The following is a 26,749-nucleotide window of genomic DNA, read 5'->3' as shown; positions in this document are numbered from 1 at the left end:
CGGAGAGGTGTTCCTTCGATTCTACTCTTAAAACTATTTTGACGGATCTTTTGAGTGCTTTATGAATCGATTCATATCGATTGAGAACCGGTAAAAGATAAATAATGCGAAAGTAAACTTCTTAAAACCTGACACGCTTTGCTACGCCTTTTTTTACACATGTATGTGTTATAGCAACACTTATTATTTGGAATCAAGTACTTGAATGCTAAAGCATTTAAGGACGATTGAAGGACCGATGTCCTAAAAAAAGAGTTTTCGTACGGCCTTCTGAAGTAATGTTTTGCTCTAAGAATTCAAAAAGGTAATTTTTCTGACCCCCATTTTTTTGTCCTTCGTCCTTAAAGGGTTTAGAAATGAGCATTACAAAGTATTTCAAAACATATATCCTCAGATTTTTCCTCACAATTTTGACAACTTCAAGTTTTACTTGGTCAAAGTTATGTCTTCAGCAATGCATCTTGTTTGACTTTGTAATTCCCTTGGAAACCGTTGATTGAGCTTGGAATGTTGATTTTAAGGTCTTTAAAAGTTCTTGTGTGGTTCTCTATCTCTTGGTTATCCCATAAAGGTAACATTCACTAAATCTATCCCATATATTAGTGCGTTTTTATTAATTTCTGATGTTGGTGAACAAAAATTACACTATTACAGGTGAAGAGTAAAATAGATAAATCAGAGAGAAACCCGTTGCATATTCATTAATATTAAATGAAAAATAAAACCTGTGTGACATGCTGTTTGAATAAATCAACTAATTATGCTAAACAAGTTACAATTTTTATGTATTTGAGCATTTTTCTTCATTTGTGTTTGGTAGATTATGAAGAAATAAATACTATTTTTTTCCATTCTCAGTAACATTAATTGCATAGAGGCCTAATGTGATGGCCAATAGAAACAAGAATAATATAGATTGACTCTGAGGGTGATAAAACATATGAATATAAGTAAATAACATTTGTACATATGTATCTTTAACATGTTTGTGGTATAAAATATCTGAGTAATTTACAAATAATCAACAATACTGAGGGCAAAACCTTAAATAATGTCTGTCTCGGTCTCTTCACTTCATTCTGGGTGATTATTTTCTTTTTTTTTTCAATATAGATAGACTAACAAAAACAAAAATACCAAGAGAATGACCCAAAAAATATCTAATTAATTTGATTTTGATGAACCCATTTGAATGTTACCAGTGCTGAATTTTTTTTCCATCTTCCTCTCTGTCCTCTAATCAGTATAATGTCGTCTCTCTTGACTTCTTTTTTTGGAATGGAAATGTTTTTTTTTATCCCGCTGGGCGAGAAATTGTTTACGTGGAATTTACACCATATAATACTGAAAATGTCACAATTTGAATGACGCGAAAAGAGCAATTATTCTTCTCATGTGAGTGGTGTGATAATAAAGAGAATAAAAACTAAATTAGTCTACTAATTCTGTGAATGAAATTGTGCATTGAGTGGTCTTGGGAAGATTTACTGAGCAGAAGAAATACAGTCATGTGTCAAAAATAGGATTTCATTCAGTATTGAAGAATTAGAAATAGAATATGTAAATTGAGAGCTTACCCTAGAAGCAAAATAGCTGCCTTATATGAACCAAGACTAAATAATCTTTTCTTATTTAATTTCCTATAGAAACCCTTGAGTCCTTTAAGCTCCTTTAAACTCTTATTTAGTAGTTACAGAAACTTAACCAAGAGTGCTATATAGGGGAAACTGGGGTACCACCAAACACTTTTAAAAGATGCGCTTTTGACTAAATTTCCCAAGAAAACTGTGAATTTTAGAAAAATAATGCTTACCCCATTTTATAGCCTTGGGTATAGGCTGCATATTAATGCATATAAGATTTATGTAAAACAATGCAATTTTCCAGAAAGAGGAAAATTGTGTCACCACACCATCCTTTTTTCGATTTTTTTCCAACCACCCGGGGTACCATCAAACACTTTCTGGGGCACCAGTAAACACCTCTTTTTTTTACCCATTAAAGTTATTTTGGGCATTCATCACAGTTCTCAATTATAAAGAAGATATTAAAAATGTGAATAATTCTCAAAAAAAAAAAACGCTGCAACATTTAGAATAAATGACTAAAAAAGCAGAAAACTAAAGCAATGCACAACGAACACATTTCTCCATTGACTTTTCGTCATTTTGACAACAATCGACTTCTATTTGGGAAGCAGAGCTACTAAATATAATATGAATTGTCCAAAAATCGGATTTTCGGACAATTCAGTTTGAATCTAATGCGACAGTCTAAATGACTTCAATGAAACCGTTTAGATTGCGGCCTTAGATTGAGACTTAATGATCGCAAATCCGATTTTGGAACAATTCAAACCCAATCTAATGCGGCGGTGTAAACAGCCTCATAGACTTATGGGCAACATGCAAAAATTTTAAGTTCTTACTTAAAACAAATTTCGAGAAATCATAAAATTATCAGTTTATGATGTGATTAGTAATTTTATTATTTTTCGAAATATGTTTTACGTAAGAAATCAAATTTTTCGCAGGTTGTCCATAAGTGTATAACGTCTTTAAGTGATGATTCCTCCCTACTTTTAGAATACTTTTGGACTTCAACTAGATTTAAACTGAAATCTGATAAATTTATTTTTCCTTTCAAATAATTCATGTTATGACTGATTGCCGCAACGAGTAAAAGAAAAAAAGTCTTTATTAATTTCGTTTGATTCAGCTGCTACGTTTTATGCTATCGAAAATTATTATTAAATACATTGTTGTTATCTTTCGTCCAAATCGTAAAGTAATTTTGAAAACTTCTTTGAAATAGATTTTTTATAAAAACTCTGAGCCTCACTGAACTTGATTCCATGGGGCATAGGACTGGCAACTCTATCCTAGTATAAGAAAAAATAATAATTTGATGTCTCGAAAATATCGCTTATAAGAAGGCTTTGTTCCTCTATGGAACTTTGTGTCATTATTATTATTAGTTTGAGGTTATGTCGTGATATAACTTCACTTTATAACATACAGTAGAGCCTCGCTATAGTCCATATTTGGTTCCAGATTTGACACTTTGGGTCGCACTATAGTCCATGTCATTTTTTAAAATTATCAACGACTTTTAGTATTGAAATTGCTCGACGGCTTCCACTTTCTTTTCGATTGTGGTACTTATCCTCGCTGTCTTAATTATGAATCACAATTATCACAACTACTCAATAACGTTTGCCAAAAATAATTATGACAACATTGAATGTCGTGTACTAAAAAACATAACCTAACTTAAAATCAGTGTTTTGAAATCAACGGTCGATAAATTGTGGACTATAGAGCGATGGCCTATAGCGGGGTTCTACTGTAACTCCTTTACAAGATCCTTGAAATATTTTATAATTTTAATACAAATTTAATTGTTTAGAAAATTTTAGGGTTTTTTTTTAATATATTGTCGCTGATTCTAAATAAGAATTTAAATAAAAATTAAGGGATAGCCTTTATAGATTAGTGTTGTGATAGATTGGTGAGGATTTTCTGGATAGAAGCGCAGAAGTGTCATTTTTTAGAGGGAATTCTGCTGAAAAAGACGCAAAATTTGAAAAATGATAAATTTGCAGAAATCAAGAGATTTTACTGCTCGAACTCCACAGAGGGAGCACTATATGTAGGGGAAAGTACTCTCCCTTTGAACGTTTATGCCTTCGAATAATGTGAAGTTTCTTTTATTTTCATAAGAGACTTGGGGAAAAGTGCCCATGCTTGATACCATTGGAAGCTTCGTAATTACTAAATTTTTCCCATGTTTCACAATAAACGTGACTTCGCAATATATTTTAAAAACTGGCCACCTTCCCATAGTTTTTAAAATATGGTTTCGATGAATCACATATATATTGTGAAACATAGAAAATTTAGTCATTACGAAGCTTCCAATGGTATCAAACATGGGCACTTTTCCTACACATAATTATTACATATTTAGCAATAACTGATAATAAATTAACTAATTATATTTAATAGAAATGTGAATACTTAGGAAAAGTAAAAGAAAATCCACATTATTCGAAGGCATGAACGTTCGAAGGGAGAATACTTTCCTCTATATAATTCCTCTATTTTTCACCCTTCAAAATTTCCACCATCCACTTCCGGAGATCACTTTTATGAACAAATCTTCGCGTTTTAAACAATTTCTGAGAAATGATGTCACGCTGTTTGTCCATCTGATCCGTCCGGCTGTCGCCACTTTTAGAGGTCAAACGATAAGAGATAGCGACTTGAGGCCTTTGGGAGCCCCCCCCCCTCCATAAGTCGACTCAAGGATCGTTAACATTGCCCTTATTACCCCCACCCCTCTCCTATCCTTCCAAAACCATGAATTTTTGGGATTGTTCGAAAACGCGTCGTGCGATTTTTTTCTTCATTTTTTGATGTGTTTTACGGATTATCCAGACGGTCATTTTAACTTTATACGAAAATCCCGTAGAATCACTTCTAAGGGCCTTGACAGACTTAGTGTAATTTTATTAGAAATAATGGTTAAACTACATTTCCATCATTTTCCACTAAGTCGTCTCTCGGTTTAAGTCGTAAGTCTGTCTAGGGCATAATAACGGTTTTGCAAATTCAAAGGGTAAAAATGCTCTAGAGAGCGTATTTCTCATCCGAAGATATCACGCTTGGGCTGCTTGGAAAGGTCTTGGAAATCCCAATAAAACTAAACCGATTACAATCGGTTCTGAATCGGTAATGAACCGTTTCATAACCAATATGTAATTTTTATCAGAAAATCAATTTTATTACGCCTAAGACATTTTGGGCGACCTTTTGTATAATTTATTAATCGATTTAAATCAGTTATGAATCAGTAAACCGTGAATTATTCCAAAGTACTTTAGAGGCAAAAGTACTTTAAAGATATAATTTAGTTAGAAAAGAAACTAGAGATAAGAATACTGAAGGACGAATACGAGGAAAAATGATCTCTGAAAAGTTAGATGAAAAGAATTACCTGTAAGTAGAAAATTTAGGAAATATTTGATTAGAAGTTTGAGGGATTTCTAGGAGGCAATTAGGATAAAAACCGAGCTGGAGTTACTTAAGATTTAAGAGGAGATACCCTTTTCTCCAGATCTTTAATCAATGCGATCAATTCCAAGTACAGTAAAGTTTGATACGGTTTCTATTTCGCTCCTTGGAAATTACAAGGGGCCGGGCCAACTCACTTTTTGGCGATTTTGAGGTTTTAATGTACTCAGACAGAGAATTTAATAAAATTTTAGATGATAAGAGTCAATAAATTTCGTTATTAGAAAAGTTTTTCAAAATTTTATTCTTTATGATTGCTTGTGCGGTTTTGTCTGAAGTCAAGGGGTACAAAATAGATTTATCGTTCAAATTTTTGTGAAACAAGGGACTAACTCAAGCAAGTTGATCCCGTGTCATTCTAATTTCATGAAAATTTGCGCATCATTTAGAATGACAAAGAGCTAACTCATAAAAAAACATATTTTGAAAGGTAAAAATATGTATGTTTCGATGTTTATGATAATGCTCATACAAATAGAAAAGAATTAAATTGTTTTTATTAACATACTTAATTGAGATAATTATTTATACAAAGTTGAATCTTTCATGCTGTTTCCTGAAAAATGGCTCAGATTGAGTTGGCCCCTTGTAATTTCCAAGGAGCGATTTGAAGAAAATAAGGAATATTCCTGAATAATATTACACAATTTAAATAAATTATTTAAAAATCTTTCATAAGTTTGATCATTGTACGGTGCTAATATTCTTGGCACATGACTGTATGGCCGATCAATAAAAAATATATTTCTGTGTGAAACTTCCTTCTTTTTCTTGCGGTCTGCTATATATATATATATTCCCTCCCATTGAGTATTGATGAAGAAGAGACCAGAAAAAAAGCACAAACATTCCAGCGCGAGGTCATTTTGATGACAGTGACAAGGAATTCTTTCTTGCAGAGCCATGAAGTGTGGCGAGAGAGTGCAAATGACTGAGCCACAAATGAAGAAGATGAGGCCCAATTGGAAAGTCTCAAGTATTTTGGATGGTTCTCTCAGTGAGGAGCCAAAAAGTGTCAGGGCTGTTGTAGCCACTGTTAGGGAAAAGAAAGATTTGGCTCAGTGCATGCAGGAAATCAGTAGAGTACTTCCGGTGCCAGAATTTGCTCATTTAAAAAGGATACGTGGATGCGATGTGATTTTGAGCAGTACTGATGGATTCCCAGAATTCACGGATGAGGTGAATGTTGGGGCTTATCTCGAGGAGAAGGGATTAAGTGGGACTTTGGTGGAAAAATTGAGTGAGATAAGACAAGAAAATGTGCCAAAAAATGCTCCAGTACTTCGGTGGCAGTTTGAGATGGCATCTAAATGTTGGCCATGTAAATTTCATCCTGATAAGTATCTTGAGTCTCTCTACAACAATCAAATCTTTAGTAGTCAACAAATCAACTTTCATATCAGCATCATGGAGATGTGTCTGAAGTTGAGCGATAAGCACAAAAATCCTACGATTGTTGTTGATCCCAGAGACTCAAAAATTGTCACTGTGGCTTGGTCACAAGTCGACATGCACCCTCTACAGCACTCTGCCATGGTCGCTGTTGACAATGTGGCTAGGAGTCAGGAGGGTGGGGCCTGGGAAACTGAGGATGTATCCCAAGTTCTTGAGAGTATACGTGAGGGACTTAAGGGATTGTCATGCGATGGTGGAAGTTGCGGGAATCTGGATAAATACGGACCGTACCTCTGCACAGGATACGATGTGTATTTGCTGGAAGAACCCTGCCTTATGTGCTCAATGGCTCTGGTTCACAGTCGAGTCCGCAGGGTGTTCTTCCAGCGACAGTCGCCAGAGACTGGTGCCCTCATGAGCATAGTTCAACTGCACACAGTCAAGGAGCTAAATCATCATTACCAAGTGTTCAGAATTGACTGATGACCATCAGAATGTTTCATGCAGAAGTGGAACAAATATTTGCATAAAATTCCTGGCAGAAAAAACTCGTTTTAGTGCATTTTTGTATTTTTTCAATTTTTCTTTGAAAATGAAAAACTGACATGTATTGATCATATTAATAAAAGAATATTTTTTAATATTTTTTTTACTGGTTTGAAGGGTTTGAATTAAGAAAGGGATGGCAAACCGTCCCATGCTTTGCGAAGTGCTCTCATTCGGAACTTATGCCCTAGACACACTTACGACTTAAGCCGAGAGGCGACTTAGTGGAACATGATGGAAATAAAGTTTAACTGAGCTAGGTTTTACAGGACAATCTGTCCTTCCGGTGAGCGTCGAAATTTGTTGATCAAATCCTATGAACCAAACACACAATTTTACCAGAGCTTTCGACACTTATCGTGTCTTCCTCAGTGGTTATTGGTTGGTCTTTTCTTTAGGATTTTTGTCACTAATTCCTCTATTTTCTTATGCATCAGTTTTGAATTTTGCTAGGAGCTAATTTTCTTCATTCTTTTTTGCACAGCGAACGGACTGGTACTTGACCGTTATTTCCAAAATAATTACGCTAAGCCGTCTCTCGGCTAATCTTCTGGTGTGTAAAGGCTCTTAGGCACTATAGAAGAAAGCGCGCTAACTTCGGACGACTCAAGCTTCGGATAATTCGTTTTTTTCCTATGTTCTTAAATGGATTTAATCCACGGTTATCATCGATTAAATTCGTTAAAAACATATTGAAAAAAGAAATTGTTCAAAGTTTGAGTCATGCGAAGGTAGCGCGCTTTACCTTACCTCAAAAGTACTTTCGCATCATTTATAGTTTACCGGTTCTCAACCGATTTGAACCGATTCATAAATCACTCAAAAGATCCCACAAAATAGTTTTATAAGTAATATAATTGAATTTCGAATAAAAATTAAATATCGGTTATTAACCGGTTCAATAATAATAATAATATAATGCTGGAACAACATTCCATGAAGGAACTAGGCCTTCCCACAAGGGAATTTCTAGACATGCATTATTATTTTTTTCTTGTACGGGATGAAGTTGTCAGTCCCACACTGAAAAAACTGTATATAGGACTGATTCCCATAAGGTGAACCATAATGATGAATTAATGATTCTTGTATCGCCAATTCCTATACGTATAGGAATATGCACCATAATTGTAGAAATGTTTCTAATTATTATAGTAATGTTGACTATAATTTAAAATGCCACTATTTTGTATAGGAAATAGCCCAATATTGATGGGAAGTTTTATAAAATTACATGAATTCAATGGATACAATCCAATATGCCATAGAAATTTCTTCCATTTAATATTGAGAAATATTCAATTCCTATACCAATTGTAATTATTACAGTTCATCAAGAAATATTACCATGTGATACTTGATTAATTACAATGTAATATAGCAAAATTATGAAAAAAAAAGTTTGAATTTACTGAGAATAATTAGAGCTTCATTATAGTTCCGATTGCCTTTCATATTGTGATAAGTCCATTGCAATATAGTATACATTATCATATAAAACAAAAATTATTACATCTCACATTACAATAGTTACTAAAATTATTGGCTATTTTCCTGTAAAACATAGAAATACCTTTACAATTTGGGAAACAAATTTGGGTGCCGTATATTCCCAGGTTATGGAAACGGCTCCTATGTGGTTTTTTCAGTGCATGTCCGTGGAATCTAGTGCAGTGAAGCTCACTGGATGCAATCCGAACTCCGAACACCTTTAACGCCAGAAAAATTCCTGGTGACCTAAAGGGGATTTGAACCCGGGACACTTGCATCATAGAGCGAGTACTCTGCCACTTGACCCATTGAGTACCCTAACCGGTTTAATACCAGTTCATAATCGATTGGAATCGGTCCAGGTTTATCAAGAATTCCAAGACCTTTCCAACGAGCCAAATCATGATATCATTTGGTCAGGAAATACGCTCTCTAGAGCCTTTTTAACTTTTGACCTTGAAAAAACCCTTTATTAGGAATGATTCTGCGTCATTTTCGAATAAAGACGAAGTGTCCACTTTGGTAACCTCTCTAAGATATATCCAAAAATGGAAAAAATCGCACGAAGCGATTTCGAGGAATCCCAAAAAAATATCATTTGAGATAGGTATTAATTTATGAAGAGAAAAATGAAGTGTTAACGTCAAGTGCAACTTATAAGAGGGCTTTCGAATAGGGAAAAGTGCCCATGCTTTACACGGTCCCAAGCTTTACAATGACTAAATTTTTCCTATGTTTTTCAATAAATGTGGCTCATCTCTTCTATATTTTAAAAACTAAGGGCAAGTGTCTTGTTTTTTAAAATATATTGTGGATTCGTATACAGTAAAATATTTTTGGCTGCTTTACCATGATTTTCATTGTAAATTTTACATTAAACATGTAATCGTGTGTACTAATACACATTTGTGTAATTTGTACATATTTTGTCTGAAAACTGTGTAATTTGTACACTTTTTATTTGAAAACTGTGTAATTTTACACGAAATATGTAAGAAAATATACACAACTGTGTAATCATTCCCAGTTGATTACACGATTTACAATAACATAAAATTTAAATTACACATTTTCAGATTACACGTTTTGCTGAAATACATAATTTGTGTAACTTTACAAGAATAATCATAGAAAAAAGCAAACCAACGATTATCCTTGTAAATTTTTTTTACTGTGTATTTATTCAGAAACATAGAAAAAATTTAGACATTGTAAAGCTTGGGACCGTGCAAAGCATGGGCACTTTTTCCTATTCGAAAGCCCCTTTGTTGCCCTTGACGTTAACACTTCATTTTTCTCCCTTGCATTAAATTGTTGTTCTCCATTCCAATCATTGCAATAAAGGTAAAATTTGCTAGATAATTTTACATAATAAAAGTTTCATTAGGAAAAATGCCAAGAATAAAATTGTTGAAACTTGTTGCATGTGCCAAGAGAGCCACTGATTAGCCATTAATAATTTATTCTGTGAATTTTTAAAAAAAATCGATAAAGCTAAGTATCCAACACAACATTTTTATTGATTGTTCTATTAAATGATGGAGCAATTATAATAAACATCACAAATTGCTTCCCATGCTTTAATTGACATAATTAACGTACAGTATTTTCTATTTAACAAGATTCATCTTAAGAGAAATGAACTTTTATCGAATTATTTAGAATTCCTATTTATTTAGATATCTCCTAAATTTTTAGGTTACGAAGCAGGGGAGTTCATTGAGATTAAATGGGATTGTAAAAATCTTAGCTAAATGTAATTTTCAGTATAGTATTTTCTCGTTTAAGATTATTTGACAAATAGAAGGTAAAAGGTAAAGTGCCCTTAAGTCGACCGGTTCCTTAATTCGATCGGTAGAGTTATTTATTTAATTTATTTATATTTGCACTAATATTTGGCGTATGATCTAACATTAATGTCCAACGCACAATAACTTATTTTGTAAACATGTTTTTGACTTTTCTATGAGAGTGAATGAAACATAGATCTAGTCATCTCGCTCACTCTTACAGAAAATTTTGAAAACATATTTACAAACAAAAGTTATTGTGCGCTGGGCATAATAGATCAATTATTCCATAAATAAATACGAATCAGTGACAGTTTTATAGAAATTCACCATTAAAACATTCAAATATTGACCACCGGTCGACTCAAGATTTTACGGAACTCTCAAGCTAGTGTGTTAGTTCTCAATTTCTGAAAAAAAGTTCTACAGAATTTTCCTGCGAAAATACTAATGTTTCTCTTTCAATTAAAGATATACAATTTATGAAAAAACAATTCGACAGTTGTGGAAAAAGTTTCCATTCCAAAATCGCTTAAAATTATGTCAGTTTTGCGGTAAAAAAAAGTGTGTCTCTGTGAAGGACAAAATGGAGCATCTTTCAATGGCATGCGCATCGCATGATCAAGAATTCTCCCCAGTTGAGAAAATATTTTCCTCTGATTAACTTTCAAGTCCTATGTAGGCAATAAATATATGGTTCTCGGGAAAATATATAAAAATTGACAATGAAACAGAAGGCATTCAATTGCCATCCACTTGTATAAATTAATGGTGATAAATTTTCAAATAAAACTTTTCGCGCATTTTTTCGACAATATGGTATAACAAAAGAATAAAATGTCTTTTTAATTGATACTAACAAGGAGAGCTTGATTGTGAATAGGAGTGTCTCATTTGATGTGAAGATATCTGTCCCCTGTGTACGTCACTTTCATTTTGTAAGTTCGTTAGTTTCCATGTATGTTTCTTTTATTGCTCGATCTCCATAGAGAAAGCGATATGTACAATTCATCTTATCAATATTGTCTTGGAATTTGTATTCTTTATAACTTGGGAGCACATTGATGGAATTTCGGAAATCTGATGATTTCTTGCAAAATGTTTCATAATTTTTATCGATTTAGCCGTTACCTAAACCCTAGACTTAAAAAAAAAACAATTCTCAAGAATTTTAAATTTGAAATAAAGGTCACAAACAATAATTCAGGGTTTTGCTTTTTCAAAGGGTGAAATTGTAAATAGAGGTTAGGTTAAACTCCTTAATTAGTGCCTACTATTTAGGTCTTACCGATAATGCTAAAAATATTGCATAGAACTGGTTGTATTAGTTAAAACCTTAATTGTCTAGACCCATTTACGAGTTGAGCTGAGACTGATTAACGTTAGTAACTAAGATTTTTCTCGGCTTAACCCGAGAGACAGATTAGTCAAAAACTGATAGAAATGTCATCTGATCATTATTTTGATTATAATAATTACGCTGAGCCGTTTTTCGGCGAAAGTCATTAATGTATCTAGGACATAACAGTGAGTTCCTCTTATCCTTTGTCACATTATAGGAACGTTTCGAGAGACTTTTATAATAAGACTGTCGTAATGATTTTATCAGGGACTTCTCCAGTGATTGCCAGTGAAGGGGGGATTGCCATAGGGGGGTGTCACTGGTGTCACCCCAAGAGGAAAACACTTTTTTAAGTCTTGCCTAAAAATTCAGCCACTGAAGATGGCCTACATCGGGACCGAAAGCTCTGAGCAAGACTTAAAAAAGTGTTTTTTTTTCTCTTAAGATGACACCTTTCACTGGCAATCATCGAAGAAGTCCTTAATAGTTTCGAAAGACATCTATGTAAGTTGGAAAGTTAAAAATGTCACAGAGTGGTAAATACTCAAAATTTCAAAATCTTAGTAATTATTTCGAATCGAAATTCCGGAAAGCAATTGTTAACATTAAATTTACTTTTACCATAAAATATAAATTGTCATTAGAATTATTTCAATTAATTTTCTTCAACCCTTACTACATGATAAAAACCGAAGGTCAGGAAAATATTTTTGGGCCCAGTGGTAATTCAATCATCTTCGAAGGAGAATTAAACAAAGGATCATTCTTTATCAATTGAACTTTTGTTAAAACATTCGTTTTTGTGAGATCTTTTCGAACAGAACTTTACTTTAAACATAACCTCTCGATCTTTTAGACAAAATTACTTCACCGAAACTATTTAAAGGAATCGAAGTTAATTACTATATAACACTGCAAGGCATGTAAAGAGAATGTGAACGTGCAAGGAAGGCAGAGGGTTGGGATGTTTAAAAATCTCTTTTTAATTTTTATTTTTATATTATCTAATTCTTTAATTCTCTTGCTCCATCACAAAACTATTCGATAGCTTAACTCTTTACGTCTTTAAGGATGAGTAAGACAGGTGTCCCAAAAACAAAAACAATGCTTTTGACTATAGAAAGTTATTTTGTCCTCTAATAATCCGAAAATAGGGTTTTATTTTTGGGACACTGGTGTCCCATTCGTCCTTAAAGGATTTAGGACGAGAGAGTCAGACATTGGGGTTTAAAACCACTTTTACTCACTTCTTCGAGAAAAACATAACTTTAGAAGGCCGTAAAAAAATATTTTTTGAGACGGTGTCCCTCGTCCTTAAAGGGTTAAAAGGAAAAGCCCATGCCTAGATCAAAATCTTCCTTCGGTTATCCCTATCGCTTCTAGGTTTTACAGCTGATATATATTTGTGTTGAATCGGCTGATTTTCAGTTTTAGCGCAGAATCACATTAACAGTAAAATGCTCATCGTATTTTGTTAATTTACGCGTTAATTTACCGCATTACCTTATTTCATACTCAGTGACACTAGGTTAAAATAATATAAAAAATTTAAGAAATCAAACAAAAATACGATAAACGATAAACAAAAAAAAACACTGTACGAATAATTTCTCGTACAATTTTTTTGCTCGCCGTTTATCGCATTTTCGTTCTATTTCTTCAATTTTCTTATATTTTTACCTAGTGCCACTGAGTTTGAGATAAGGTAATATACGGTAATTAAGAATTTGTGTAAGAATTGGAATGAAAATGCGTAAATTAACTAAATAGGGTGTGGCTTTGACGGTGATGTTGAGCATTTTACTGTCAATGTGATTCTGGTCTTACTCTTTTTTTGTGTTTAAAAGTCTCAAGATCTAGGTCGTTATTGAGCGAGTCATTGAGGTCCACTACATTTTGGTAATATCCCTCAAATTATTCCGTACATTCCGTATTATTCAGAAATTATTTCTAAAACCTCTAAAACAGTTATTTAGTTGTAATTTATTTAATTTTACTATAAATTGAGGAAATTTAATTTTTATTGATCATATTTTGATCACGAAAGAACCCATAATGCCGGCATCAGACTGGAGTTTTAGTCCAGTTCCTGGACGTTTCAAATATCTAAATAACGAGGAATTTTATTGAGTTTTCAAAATCTAATGCATCATTTGCCTTTAATACAATATCCTAGCCAAAAAAAATCCTGAAAAATCTTTCCTGGGGATTTAAGCCATAAGGCTGAAGATCGTACAATATAATGCAAGTGTACTGGGTTTGAGTCCCCTATAGATCTCTAGGCTCCTTTTGTATTAAAGGCATTAAAGGTTCTCAAATCGTATCCTGTAGTACTCCTCCGTCTACGGGTTGTTTTGTCTACTCTGCATTATTATTATAATTACTATTACCGTAGATGCGGGTGATTGTCCTCCGTAGGTGAATTTGACCCCCTACTATTCGTAAGCTTTTCCTTAATTCTAATGTTTAAAAATGGTTCTAACCGATTAGACATGGTAGATCAGATCGGTAAAGACCATCTTTAACCCATTCAGTCAATGTACCAAAAATACTTAAAATAGAATGTTCATATCGTGGGATTAGTTTCCTACAGATTAATAGATGAATTTTTTGAAAAAAAAATTTTACCTATTATGGGAGCGCGAGGAGCCTCTGTCAAACACACGTTTTAATTGTCACTGAATTTAAATTCTGTGCATTAATTCACTACAAACTCTATTGCTTTATATAGAGTAACTATCCAAGAAAACAAATTGGCAACCATAATTCAAATCAGGAAAGAGGAAAAAGGCCAATTTTAATAAATTCGACGGGATGTCGCATTTTCCGTCTGCCATTTTGAGCAAAAATTTTGTATGACCTTCCGCGAAGCAAGATAACAATAACAAAATGTATTTTCATCTCTGTCGGATTATTTTTCCCAAGTAATTGAAGAACTAAAGTTACTAAAAATCCATTCCCGACAGCAATTCGAGTATCAGTTGCCCAGGAATAAATCATCTAAAATCACTCAGTTTGCGTATGATGTATAATACCATGGAAAGGAATGAGTTAAGTTCTAGAAGCAAAGAAAAGCTTACGAACAGGATGGCGTCAAAGTCATCCACGGAGGACAAAGACACCCGCATTTACGGTAATTTCAGGATGATTGCGTTGCAGTCTCAAGTGCGAGCACTTTGCAAAGTCTGCTTCACTTTTTTTTCAGGAGAAACCTTAAATATCATTTCCTCAGTTTTTGAGTGTGTTAATACAGTTGGAGCTTTTCGTTGTGTTATTTTTCTTTGGCAAACAGAGAGAAGTTTCCTCCATTGTGTTGGAATTATGGGAAGATGAAAAATATTCCAATATAATTTAATTGCATTTATTTTGTCCTATCATTTCAGTTTGGTGCGTTGTGAGGGCAACAGAGTTAGTTAAGGGTTGGTTTTTTTTATTGTCGGGTTGTCTTTTTGGACTTTATTTTAAGTGTTAAGGTGGGGGGAGAAGGGGTCCAAATGCAAGATGCTGGTAAAGAGGATGATAATTATTTGAAGAAGGGGGGTCTTCTTGGGGAGTATTGGCGTGGCAGCAAACAAGCCGTTTGATTGCTGCCACAATAACATTTCAATAAACAAATCAATTAAATGAAGAGACCGATTCGCCTGATGGAATGTGACGCAGAGCTGAAGCTCTGGGCTCTTGTTGCGCGATGAATTCCAACTCTGGTGGATACTTGTGACGACTGAAAGTGATTTCTCGCCAGTTGTTATTGGACATCCGCCCGAAGAAGTTCAACTCCAAGCGCTTCTCTTGAAGCCAAGAGAGAGAGAGAGAGAGAGAAAATTTAAATTGAAGTGGACAGCTTTCCAGTTTAGTTTGAGTGGTTAAAAGTGATCGTAAATTGTGGTGATATAGTGAAGACTTTGATACTTAAAAAAAAAGAAGATTAAAAAAAATTGGACAATCAATATTTCTTCTAGAAAGATAACAAAAAATTCTAAGAGTGTCGAAGGTGAAGAAAAAAAGCCTTTGAATGATTTTCATTTTAATTTACGCAGATTCAATTGAATCAGTTCCTGGCAACAGGTTTATTTAGTCCTTTTAGCAAGTGGCTAAAGGACAAAAGCCCACAAAAAAAGTGAAAAAGAAGCCTTTTCTTTGAGAGTCTTGCGCGCAAATTCTCCCAACAGAAAGTATTTGACAGTAAATGGATAAAGTGATAACAAGTGGAGCAGAATTTATTGTTTTTATGTTCAACAAAATGCTGTTGAAAATTGAGAACGTTCTACTGCAGAGTCACAGACAACGAGAAACAACAGGAATTAAGAAATTGTACAATTCCTTCTTTGTTCTATTTTAACTACCTCCGCCAGAGTTAAAAATCTGGACAGGACTTTCTTGGACACTTTTTTGACCAACTGAAAAGTTTGAAAACTCTGTGCAAAAGACGACAAAATCTTTTTTGGTGTTTAGAAAATAGCAAAAGAACCAACTAAAAAGTGAGCTTTTTTGATAGAAAAAAAAGTAGTGCAAAATATATTAATCAAACACGAGAACACCACCTTTTAAACTATCCCTAGTTGTAAAATCAAGTGCACTTTTATAAAACGCAAAGAGATAACGAAAATTTTTACAAGAAGAAAAAAATAAAAAAAGTGTCTTAGCGATACCTCAGCTCTATATCTTATCCATATTTTTGTTGTAAGTTTGATTAGATAAAAAGTGATAGAAAGGTAGAATTAATTGCTGAAATTAAATCAAGGGGTGAATGTGAAAGTTTGAGGGGCTGGCGGAGGAATTAATCAGCGGCTGGTGCTTTCGAAACCCCGAATGGCTGTTTCGGTGGCATCCACATATTTTGATTTTTTCAATATCTTGGACCCAATTCGAATCCTCCAGGGATTTGATTGTCCACCTGTGGAACAAATGGAAAACCCAGCATTTGATGTAAGTAGAAAAATACAATAATTTCAGTAAATAATTATTAACATTTCAACGTTTCTTGTTTTCAATATACATTTTTGCTTTAATTATTCAAAATATTTCATGAAAGCATAGAAAATTTGAAAAATTTTTAGAGGAAGGTTTTCAGGCTTCGAACATTCCCTGGCTTCGAACATTGTCATAAAAAACGTCATTTGAGTCTTCTTCTTCTTCTTACATTTTATGCTGTCAGGGTATCAGACTCAGAAGTATGGCCCATGTAGGTAACCCTTTTAATGTAATATACCTTTGTCGTATCTATATTTTAATAATTTTTAAAGACAAAAATACAGTCGTATAATTACTGGAATTTTGTTGTATGAAGGTAAAAGGTAGGGTGGAATCACCACTTCTCGCCAGTGCCCCACTTTTCGCAATTTATATTGAAATCGCATTTATCCATTATTTGTGAAATAAATTAACGGTAAAAATATTTTTATCTCTACTGCTGTTACTTATAGAGTCGAAAAACACTAATTTTTTGTTTTGAATTTAAGCGTATAAGCATTTTTTAGAGGAATATTTTAAGCAAGTGCATTGAATCCAATATTTCTTACCAAATATAGTAAGTGTCATGAAACTTTTATCGAACAAAATTTCCGATTTTGAATAAATAATTTGTCTATTGAACATTGAATTACATTCGACGAATACACACAATTTATATTTAGTCCATTAATGTTTCATTTTATATTATTTTTATGTAAAAATGATCCATGGCGGAAAGTGGTAATATATTAAAATTAATTCACCACCTGTCGCCATTGCTTTTCAATAGGCGACGACGCTAACTTCACAAATCTGCATTGTTTACTTTCTGCAATAGTCTAATGATTTGATTTCCTAAATAAAAGTGAAGAAAAATCATTTGATGTCAGTAATAATAAGGTGATCATGGGGAAAAAGAAATGCTAAATGTATTCTTTGCATAATATTGCCCAAAATAATCGAGTTTGAACCTTTCCAAGTGGGTGACGAGAAGTGGTTACAAAACTGGCGGAAAGTGGTAAAAAGTGGCGAAGAAGTGGTTATTTTTGCATTGTTAATAAAAATAAGTTTTTTAGGTACTCCCGCGTTAAATTGTTAGACTTTTGTTTTGACGAATCTACAGCCAATATATCTAAGTAACCTTGTGTCAAATTTGAGTTGTCTGATTATAAGGGGTCAAAAGTTATAGTACAGTTACTTTCACTTTTTCCTAAAAGTGGCGATAAGTGGTTACTCCACCCTAAATAGCACTGTATTTACAAAAAAAATGTTGATGTTCGAAAAATTCTAATTAAATTTCGAATTGTCGAACTAAGTTTAAAATGCAAACTTATGAGCTAGGTATGAACTAGTCGTTTTGATTTTCCGTACAGAACAGACGACAATGCGGTTTCTCCAAATGTGATGTCCTATGTGGCTATGGGATGATTAAAATCACGCCCACTTGTGTGTTTGTCCGTTGTCCCCTGCACAATGCGAAGTATCGGGCTTGATGATGACAAGTCCGTTTACCATTGACTTGGCCCATTTTTGGCAAAACTTATTTAATTTTTTTAAAGCCTCGACACGATTAATAATAACGGAAAGTCTTAACGTTGGCAACTCTATACAAATAATAAATCATCTACGAATAATTTTCGAATTTTTCAAACTTCGGCCGTAAACAACGCGAAAACGGATTTTTTCAATCAAAAACTTCTTAAAAAATATTTACGATAATTAAGACAATATTTTTTATTTTAAAATATTTCTGAATTTACACTATTTCTTTCGAAAAGATAAGTTGAATAGAATACATATTGAATTAATTGAAAAATAACCTAAAAATTAAAAAAAAATGCAGATACGACAAAGGTAGACGAAAATGATAAAATTGAGAATAAAAGATAAAATTCTATTACTTTCATCAGATTTTGATGAAAACTACATTCTATTAAATTGATGACAGTAATAAAATGTTGAAAATTATTTGATTTAGTAGGGGAAAGTACTCTCCCTTCAAACGTTCATGCCTTCGAATAATGTCAATTTTCTTTTATTTTTCCTAAGATTTAATTACACATTTCTATTAATTATTAGTTAGCTCATCATCAATTACTGATAATTACGTGATAATTATGTATAAATGCTTTGGAGACGATAAAAGAAATTCACATAATTCAAAGGCATGAACGTTCAAAGGGAGAGTACTTTCCGGGATCGGGAATCTTCGTTTTTTTCCATTTTGTTTTTTACACTTTTGTTTTCCCCAGTTTGTCTTTAGAATCTTTGTCTTCTGTAATTTTTGTTTTTTTTTTTTTTTGGAAACTTCGTCTGGAAATCTTGTCTTTCTTACATTTTGCACAATTTTCGTAAATTTTGTCTGTCACACATTTTGCACAAGTATATTTTATAACTTTCCAAAATTTTCCCTTTTCTCAGGAAATTTCCATTTGCCCCAAAGGACGAAACTAAAAACTTCCCAAAACACAGGGAATTTCTCTTTGCCCCAAAGGAAGAAACTAAAAGCTTCCCAAAAACAGAGAATTTCCCTTTGCCCCAAAGGACGAAACTAAAAACTTCCCAAAACACAGAAAATTTCCCTTTGCCCGAAAGGACGAAACTAAAATCTCCCAAAAACATAAAATTTCCCTTTGCCCCAAAAGACGAAACTAAAAATTTTCCAAAACACAGAGAATTTCCCTTTGCCCCAAAGGACGAAACTAAAAACTTCCCAAAACACAGAAAATTTCCCTTTGCCCGAAAGGACGAAACTAAAATCTTCCAAAAACATAAAATTTCCCTTTGCCCCAAAAGACGAAACTAAAAATTTTCCAAAACACAGAGAATTTCCCTTTGCCCCAAAGGACTAAACTAAAAACTTTGCCCCAAAAGACGAAACTAAAAATTTTCCAAAACACAGAGAATTTCCCTTTGGCCCAAAGCACGAAACTAAAAACTTCCCAAAACACAAAAAATTTCCCTTTGCCCCAAAGGACGAAACTAAAATCATCAAAAAACACCATTGTAATATCATTATTTTATTTAATAAAATATACTTTTTTAAAATATATGAAAGACAAGATTTCCAAAGACAAAGTTTCCAAAAAACAAAAGTTACCGAAGACAAAGATTCCAAAGACAAATTGGGAAAAACAAAAGCGTAAAAAACAAAATGGAAAAAATAAAGATTCCGCAAACCCAAATTATATGAGATATTTTCTAAAATTTAAAATATTTTTGACGTAAAATCGAAACTTCTTCCGCTTACTATAGCGTAAATTCTACAATTTTAGATAACTACTCAAAAAATTTTAACAAAAACATTGTAACTACTTCCTTGTGAATGTATTTTTATAAAAGCAAATGTAAACTACATTGTTTATTTTTTTTTTTTTTGAAGGAAGAAGTTTATTGAGAAGCTTGTAATTGGGAGAAGTTAGGCAAGAAAGTTATTGCGAAAACATTTAAGTTTTAATTGGATATTTCTTTTTGTTTAATCAACCCCTAATTTTATAAAATCTTGAATATTATCTGTTTTTTTTTAAGTTCTTAAACAAATGTGTAACGCCACTGAGATGTTACTTGATTACTGTTCTAAATTGATTGGGAAGTAGACCTGACCGACACATCATTAATGTTTTTTTTAGTTCCACAGGTCTGAAGGCTTCAGACCTATTTCACCGATATCCTACCACGTAAAATAAAATTTAAAAAAAACATAAGAGATAAATAATTAATATGGATAAAATACCAAATTTTTTGAAGTATATTTTGGTGAGTTATTGAAATATTTCTTTGTTTTCAATCAGAGGTTCAGTGAAAAGATGAGGGCTATTCAATGTACGTTATCAACTTGACGTTAAGTAAATACCTCTCGCTTAACATTGAATTCTAGTTTATGATGTGATGATTGTTTTAGAATACACTGGTTATTTAGTACAATTTTGTAAAAAAAATGTGTTTAAAAGTATAATTCTGGAAATAAAGGAAAAGAGAAGAATTGTGGTGCTGTTCCAATGAAAAATGAACATGTTTCTTAGCACTTTACTGTTTTCAAGTGCTTCTGAATTATCGACTTCTCTTTGTGTTAGTCTTTGTCACGACTGTTTGGTGGTTTGAAACACCGTGAAGACAGGAGAAAACAGTCCTGTCAGGAACAAACAAAAAGAAAAGTCGATAATGTAGAAGAACTTCAGAACAGTAAAGTGCTAAAGAAACATGTTCATTTTTCATTGGAATAGCACCATTATCCTTAAAAAATTAAAACAAAGCAGCATTTTTTCCAACATTTCTTTAATTCTAACGAAATATTTTTTTTTTAATTTTGTAAAATCATTATTGATCTGTCATTTATTTTTCATTTTTGAGCTAAGTCGAATTAGTAGGATTAATAAGATTAATATCAATAACGGATACAAAATTTTTAAACATGAAAACAAGCAAACGTTGAGAATTGAATAAAAATGTTAACAAAATGTTATAAAAAGTCAAAAATACAAATGGAATATTTCCTCTGCAGAAATACAAAGTGACTACCAATCAAACAACCAATACGTCTCACCACGAATTGGAGCAATTGATTGATTTTGTGGATTCGCCACCGGATTCCAAAGAAGCCTGGCCATCTGACTACCTGAGATGTAAGTAGCATTGAGCATAGTTTGTATGCAAAAATACGGTTTTTAATCCCTCCTTTGGTGAATTTTCAATGTTCATGACACCAAATTCAACAAGTTTTGACCTCTTAATCTTTCCACTGATTCCTCGCATCAATTTTGCCAACACCAGGTTCAGTCTATAATACCTTTGCAGAATTTCAATCAACAGAGGTTGAAATAATTAATTACTAAACACTAACCTGTTTTTATTAGTTTGCATATCTTTCACTATTTCTATCTCATCAACACTATGCAAAATATTTTTCTGTCTCAGATAAAAAATAAATTTTGCGGAGTTTGCTGCGAAAAATATTTTGGGGATTTTTTTGATTATAAAATGTCAAGATTAGTTCACAAAAAATGCAGATAGAAAAATGTTGGCATTCATGTTAAAATACTATCCATCGCGTCGCATAAAAAATCAATCTGCTGATTGTATTTAAAATGGGGAAGATAGAACTAGGGGGTAAAGAGCTTAAGATTTTGTAAAGAACCCCGGAAAAATCCAACTGGATCTATGACAAAGAAACAAGTAATTATGCATTAAAAAAAGTCTATTAAATAAAAAGAGGAGAAGCACAAATTTATTCATGGAGAACATGAAAATTTGGCGTAAACATATTTTTCCGTATTGAATTTAAATTGGTTAATCACGTTGTTAGTCGAAGAAAGCAACGGGATTTGTTGAAAAATTTTTAAAGCTATTAATGTTATCGGTATGTTTTGGATCAGACAGATCAGTTGTATAAGTCAGACAGAAATTTTTGACAACCCAATCAGTAGTGTATTGAAAATTTCAGAGCAAGGCAAGTTGTCGGAATTGTGAAATTTATAGTGCTCTTGAACTCGTCTTAAGAACCTTCATTGGTGAGGGCCTAAGCAACTGATAGCACTATCTCAAAATGTCTAGCAAAGCATTAAAGATATTTAATGTTTATAAATTGAGATACTGAAAAATTGTATCTAATGCCCAACGCACAATAATTCTTGTTTTGTAAACATATTTTTGACATTTCAATGAGAGTGAATGAAATTTATATCTAGTCATCTCGCTCACTCTTACAGAAAATTTTGAAAACATGTTTACAAACAAAAGTTATTGTGCGCTGGTCATAACACTTGGGAAATATTATATTTCTTATTTATTGTTTCTGAAAATTATTAATATTTGTTTTTAAATACGCTTTTATAGTAAATATCGCTCAGTTTAGCAGCTAGACAGAAAAAAAATATTTTGTAAAAATGTTCGTAAATGTTTGTGAATTCCCATGGGGGAGTTACGAAATGCTCGTGAATTGTATAACCCACAAACTTGTTCGTAAAAGTTTGTACTTTTTCACAAACATTGTTCTTAACATGATTACTTGACGAACATTTTTTGTACTTTTACAAACATTTGTTCGTAAATGTTCGTAAACACACAAAAAATGTTCGTAAAATTTTGTCATTTGTTCGTAAAATGTTCTACAGGAAAACCAACATTTACGAACAAATAACAAAATTTTACGAACATTTTTTTGTGTGTTTACGAACATTTACGAACAAATGTTTGTAATAGTACAAAAAATGTTCGTCAAGTAATCATGTTACGAACAATGTTTGTGAAAAAAGTACAAACTTTTACGAACATGTTTGTGGGTTATACGATTCACGAGCATTTCGTAACTCCCCCATAGGAGTTCACAAACATTTACGAACATTTTTACAAAATATTTTTTCTGTGTATAGGCTCGAAGGTACACAAATTCGACAGGGAACCCCTGTTGACTCTTTTGTCAAAATGTCGAAATTTATTTAATGTATCATAAAATGCAAGTAATATACCGTTTTACTGTAGGGGGGACTGGGGCAAAAAGTCACAAAACGAAAAATTCAAAATTCAAGATCTTCCAAGGTAAAAAAGATAGCGGCTCAATAGACCTTCTTCAATGTCGTAAGTTTCTTAGAATTCGGAAGAGGAATTTAGAAAATAAAAAATATCGAAATTTTTAGCCCTATTTTTGAAATATTTTCCTTGCAGAAGATAATAATTATTACCTACTTATTTTTCAAAATTGAAGCACTGGTGAATATTTTCTAAATAATTTGGATTTTTTGAATACAAATCCGCTGTCTATTTTAGAATTTCACAAAGGTCCTTTTCTCCAGAAATCTTTTATTAAAAATGGCCACTTGGGGTAAAAAGTAACAAAAGGTATAGGCCTTCTTCAATGTCGTAAGTTTCACAGAATTCGAACAAGGAATTTAGAAAATAAAAAATATCGAAATTTTTAGCCTTATTTTTGAAATATTTTCATTGCAGAATATAACAATTATTAGTGCTATATTTCGACCGTATACGTATACTAGCTGAAGTCAAAGTGGGAAATTCGGTCTAATTTTTTGTTACAAACAAAAAATTAGACCGAAATTCCCACTTTGACTTCAGTTAACAATTATTACCTACTTATTTTCCAAAATTGATGCACTGGTGAATATTTTCTAAATAATTTGGATTTTTTGAATACGAATCCGCTATCTATCTTAGAATTTTACAAAAGTTCTTTTCTCCAGAAATCCTTTTATTAATGTGATACTCCGATTTTCTAAAAGTGCTCCGATCGAGCTGAAATTCACAGGGTATACGTTTTGAATTGAACATCCCTGATGCCAAAAATGATAGTCCGCCATTTTCGGGTGTGATTATGAAGGAATCACACCTAAAAATGGCCACTTGGGGTAAAAAGTAACAAAAGGTTTTATAGCAAAAAGTAATAAAAAAGCGAAGCAATTTCTGATGTCTCACGGCGAAAAGAAACGTCATTATCATGTCTCGCCGCTTGTTGTTTGCATTGGTCAAACGCCCACCCGGCAAATTCTGCAGAATTCTGCAGAAATTCGTCAGATTTGAATTACTAACTGCCGAAAAATCAACAGAATTTCTGCGGAATTTTGTTCTAAGGTGGATCCGATCGTTGTATGAAAATTCTGCAGAATTTTCTGCAGAATTTATATAGAAAATTTTAAAATTATCGGCAGAATTTCTTTAGAGTATTTAGATGATTTCTACATTTCTTCTACCCTTTCTAATGTTTCTAAACATTATTTTAACTACATAAAAATATGTATTTCAATTTATATTCAACAATTTTACGTGAATACTCTCTTTTTTTACAATATTATTATAATGTTATAATACAATATTATTAAATCAGCCATAATAGAAAATACGAAGGGGAAGGAAATGGTTAGAAAACACGGAAGAAATTCGCGATGCTCACGAAGTCGCACGACTATCCCGAAGCCACACGAAGTATCCGATTGAATGACAAGAAACGTTAAAATTTCAAAAGTGCAGAATTGCAGATCGAAGTTTTGCTGGGCGATTTGCAGTCTTTTGTGTGTTTTTTTTTCTAAAATAGCTTGAAAAGCGCTTATCTCGTTTTCTTACTTTTCTCGCAGAGAAAACGGTGTTTTACAAAGGTGTAGGTAGATGAATAAATTTTTTTATGAAAATATGTCCTCTAAGTATTTTTTCAAATTTACGGAAGCCTGTAATGAAGCGAATCAAAATATGATAATACTAGAGTTGGTAAATGTGAAGAAATTTCATGAATTTTCTCCTAAAGTAGATGGCGACTGTTGTGAAATTTCTGAAATTTTACCATCTCTAGATAATACTCAATGTCTGATACTATTTGCCCCAGCATTTTTGAGAATTGTCACAAAATTACCTTTTAGAAATCGACCCGATAAACGCATTTCCTTACAAAATAGAGGAATATTACTTTCGTAAAGTTGTAGAGCGGTAAATTTCCTATAAAACTACGCTAATTATAAATTTTTGAAGCGCTCGAGTAGCTTGTAAAAAATAAAGTATCCCTTTTGTGGCTTTTTGCCCCAGTCTCCCCTAAGCATTGTACATTGAGAAAAAAAACGGGGGTGCGATTAACTTTTTTTCCTCATAACTTTAACACTTTTTAGGTGTAAAAATATATCAACATTTTTAATGTTAATTTTACACCTTTCTAAGTGTAAAATTAACATGAAAAAGGGTAACTTTAACCCCCAATACACCTAAAAAGGGTAATATTTACACCGGTTTCGGATCAATACTGCAGGGTAAAATTAACATTTCCGGAATGTTATTTTAACTTTTTCGGATTTCTCTTTTAGTGTAGGTTTCCTCAACAAGATCTTTTATGTACTTTAAGGTTATTTATAAATATTTACTAGGATAGAGGGATTTTTGGGCTTGAAACCATGTTATTCTTTGAAATAATCTTAGGATCATTCAAAACGAAATTTACAGAATTAAATTTATTTTAACCAACTAATAGTCTCTTAAACCATCTCTAAAAATCTTCAGAAAATCCATTTCTTTACTGCAAGTGTTGTAATGATTTTCTTGATGTTAAAATGATTTCATTTTAGCATCATGCAACACAAGGACTATTTAAACAGAAAGATGTCCCTCATGTTAAAATGTAAATATTAAAATTTATTTGTTTTTTTTTATATTTTCTTATCAAAATCACATTCAAAGTCATGTTCGTCGCGGAACACATCAATTTGCAACTTCTACTAAAGCTTTTGTAATGTGATTAATGATTTTTATTCGCCTTTCATTTTTTGGGATATTGTTCCAAAAATTATTCACTTAAAAGCATTTACTAGTATGTTCAGTGAATTTTTGAATCCCTCATATCACATCTCAATAAAAACAGTGCTATAAAATTTTTATGTCAAGACATAAATTCATGCGTTATCTGTTTAATAGAAAAGTTTTTTTTTCGTTGACAATTTTTTTTTTGAATGTTTTCGAGCCCAAATACATGTGGGACTTTTTTCAAGCTTCTCTCAGACCAATTTAATGTAGTGTGGAAATTTTTAGAATTGGTCACTGTTAATGAAAGGTGTTAGATACCCAAAAAAAGGCTTTAGTAGAGGTGTAAAAAGATAATTCATGAAACATTGAGGAGGACATAATTATATTCCGGAAATGGATAGTTTTATTAACAGTTTGTGTATTTTTTTTTCTGGGGAAAAATTTGTTTTATGACGTACATGATTTTTATTGGGTTTAATATTGACCCCAAGATGTTTTTTTTTTGTGATTAATTTGCAGCAACAATTCATCAGAATAATTCAATGGTCGATATTCAAGAGACAGCAACAGGTACAAGTAGAAAACGCCGAATGGATTGGGAAGATACATTGGATGTAACTGAGAATTCAGTTTCAACACCCAAAATACCTTTCAATGGACCAAATGGGGCTCAACAGAAGGAATGTGAAAGGGTTAAGAAGTCCGGTAAGTTACTTTTGAAGTTTTTTTTTTTCAGATAAATAGGCAATTTCTCTCATTGAGATTATGATAAGACATTCCCTGAATTGGAAGCGATACCGTCTCTTGGTGCTGTAAAATAATTAATTTTGCAAAAAAGACCGACAAAAAGTCTAGAAAAAGATGGCAAGGCGTAACAGCTTTGCGGAATGGTCGTACAGTTCATAAAGCTGTTAAGCGGTTCAATATCCAAG

At 32.6% G+C, this 26,749-nt stretch overlaps 4 protein-coding genes across 5 annotated transcripts in view; all 4 read left to right on the top strand.

Moving 5' to 3' along the window:
• Positions 1-26,749, top strand: part of LOC129802577 (protein yellow-like) — a 325,562-nt gene that overhangs the window by 185,472 nt on the left and 113,341 nt on the right. The gene's annotated exons all lie outside the window — the stretch shown is intronic.
• Positions 6,003-6,953, top strand: LOC129801093 (probable inactive tRNA-specific adenosine deaminase-like protein 3). Its single transcript, XM_055845853.1, has one exon. The coding sequence runs from the start codon at positions 6,003-6,005 to the stop codon at positions 6,951-6,953; it is 951 nt and encodes a 316-aa protein (XP_055701828.1).
• On the top strand, positions 15,826-15,990 carry LOC129802585 (uncharacterized). Its single transcript, XM_055848523.1, has one exon. It carries the CDS (start codon positions 15,826-15,828, stop codon positions 15,976-15,978), a length of 153 nt encoding a protein of 50 aa, XP_055704498.1. The 3' UTR covers positions 15,979-15,990.
• The window catches only part of LOC129802576 (transcription factor CP2-like protein 1), a 78,061-nt gene continuing 67,362 nt past the window's right edge, over positions 16,051-26,749 (top strand). Inside the window, exons 1-4 of one of the 2 annotated variants that reach the window (XM_055848509.1) lie at positions 16,051-16,319; positions 16,381-16,565; positions 21,091-21,211; positions 26,337-26,522. In XM_055848509.1, coding sequence (XP_055704484.1) covers positions 16,449-16,565; positions 21,091-21,211; positions 26,337-26,522 — 424 coding nt within the window. In that variant the 5' untranslated portion in view covers positions 16,051-16,319; positions 16,381-16,448. Of the gene's footprint in view, positions 16,566-21,090; positions 21,212-26,336; positions 26,523-26,749 lie in introns of both variants that reach the window. The other variant, XM_055848510.1, reaches the window with a different exon arrangement.

This window comes from Phlebotomus papatasi, chromosome 2, assembly GCF_024763615.1.
Source record: "Phlebotomus papatasi isolate M1 chromosome 2, Ppap_2.1, whole genome shotgun sequence".
NCBI lineage: Eukaryota > Metazoa > Arthropoda > Insecta > Diptera > Psychodidae > Phlebotomus > Phlebotomus papatasi.
The sequence above is the reverse complement of the archived record's forward strand: the minus strand, read 5'-3'. Positions and strand labels throughout refer to the sequence as shown.

Excerpts from the sequence above, each read along its gene's own strand:
- LOC129801093 (XM_055845853.1), top strand. The coding sequence starts at position 6,003 with ATGACTGAGCCACAAATGAAGAAGATGAGGCCCAATTGGAAAGTCTCA.
- LOC129802585 (XM_055848523.1), top strand. The coding sequence starts at position 15,826 with ATGGATAAAGTGATAACAAGTGGAGCAGAATTTATTGTTTTTATGTTC.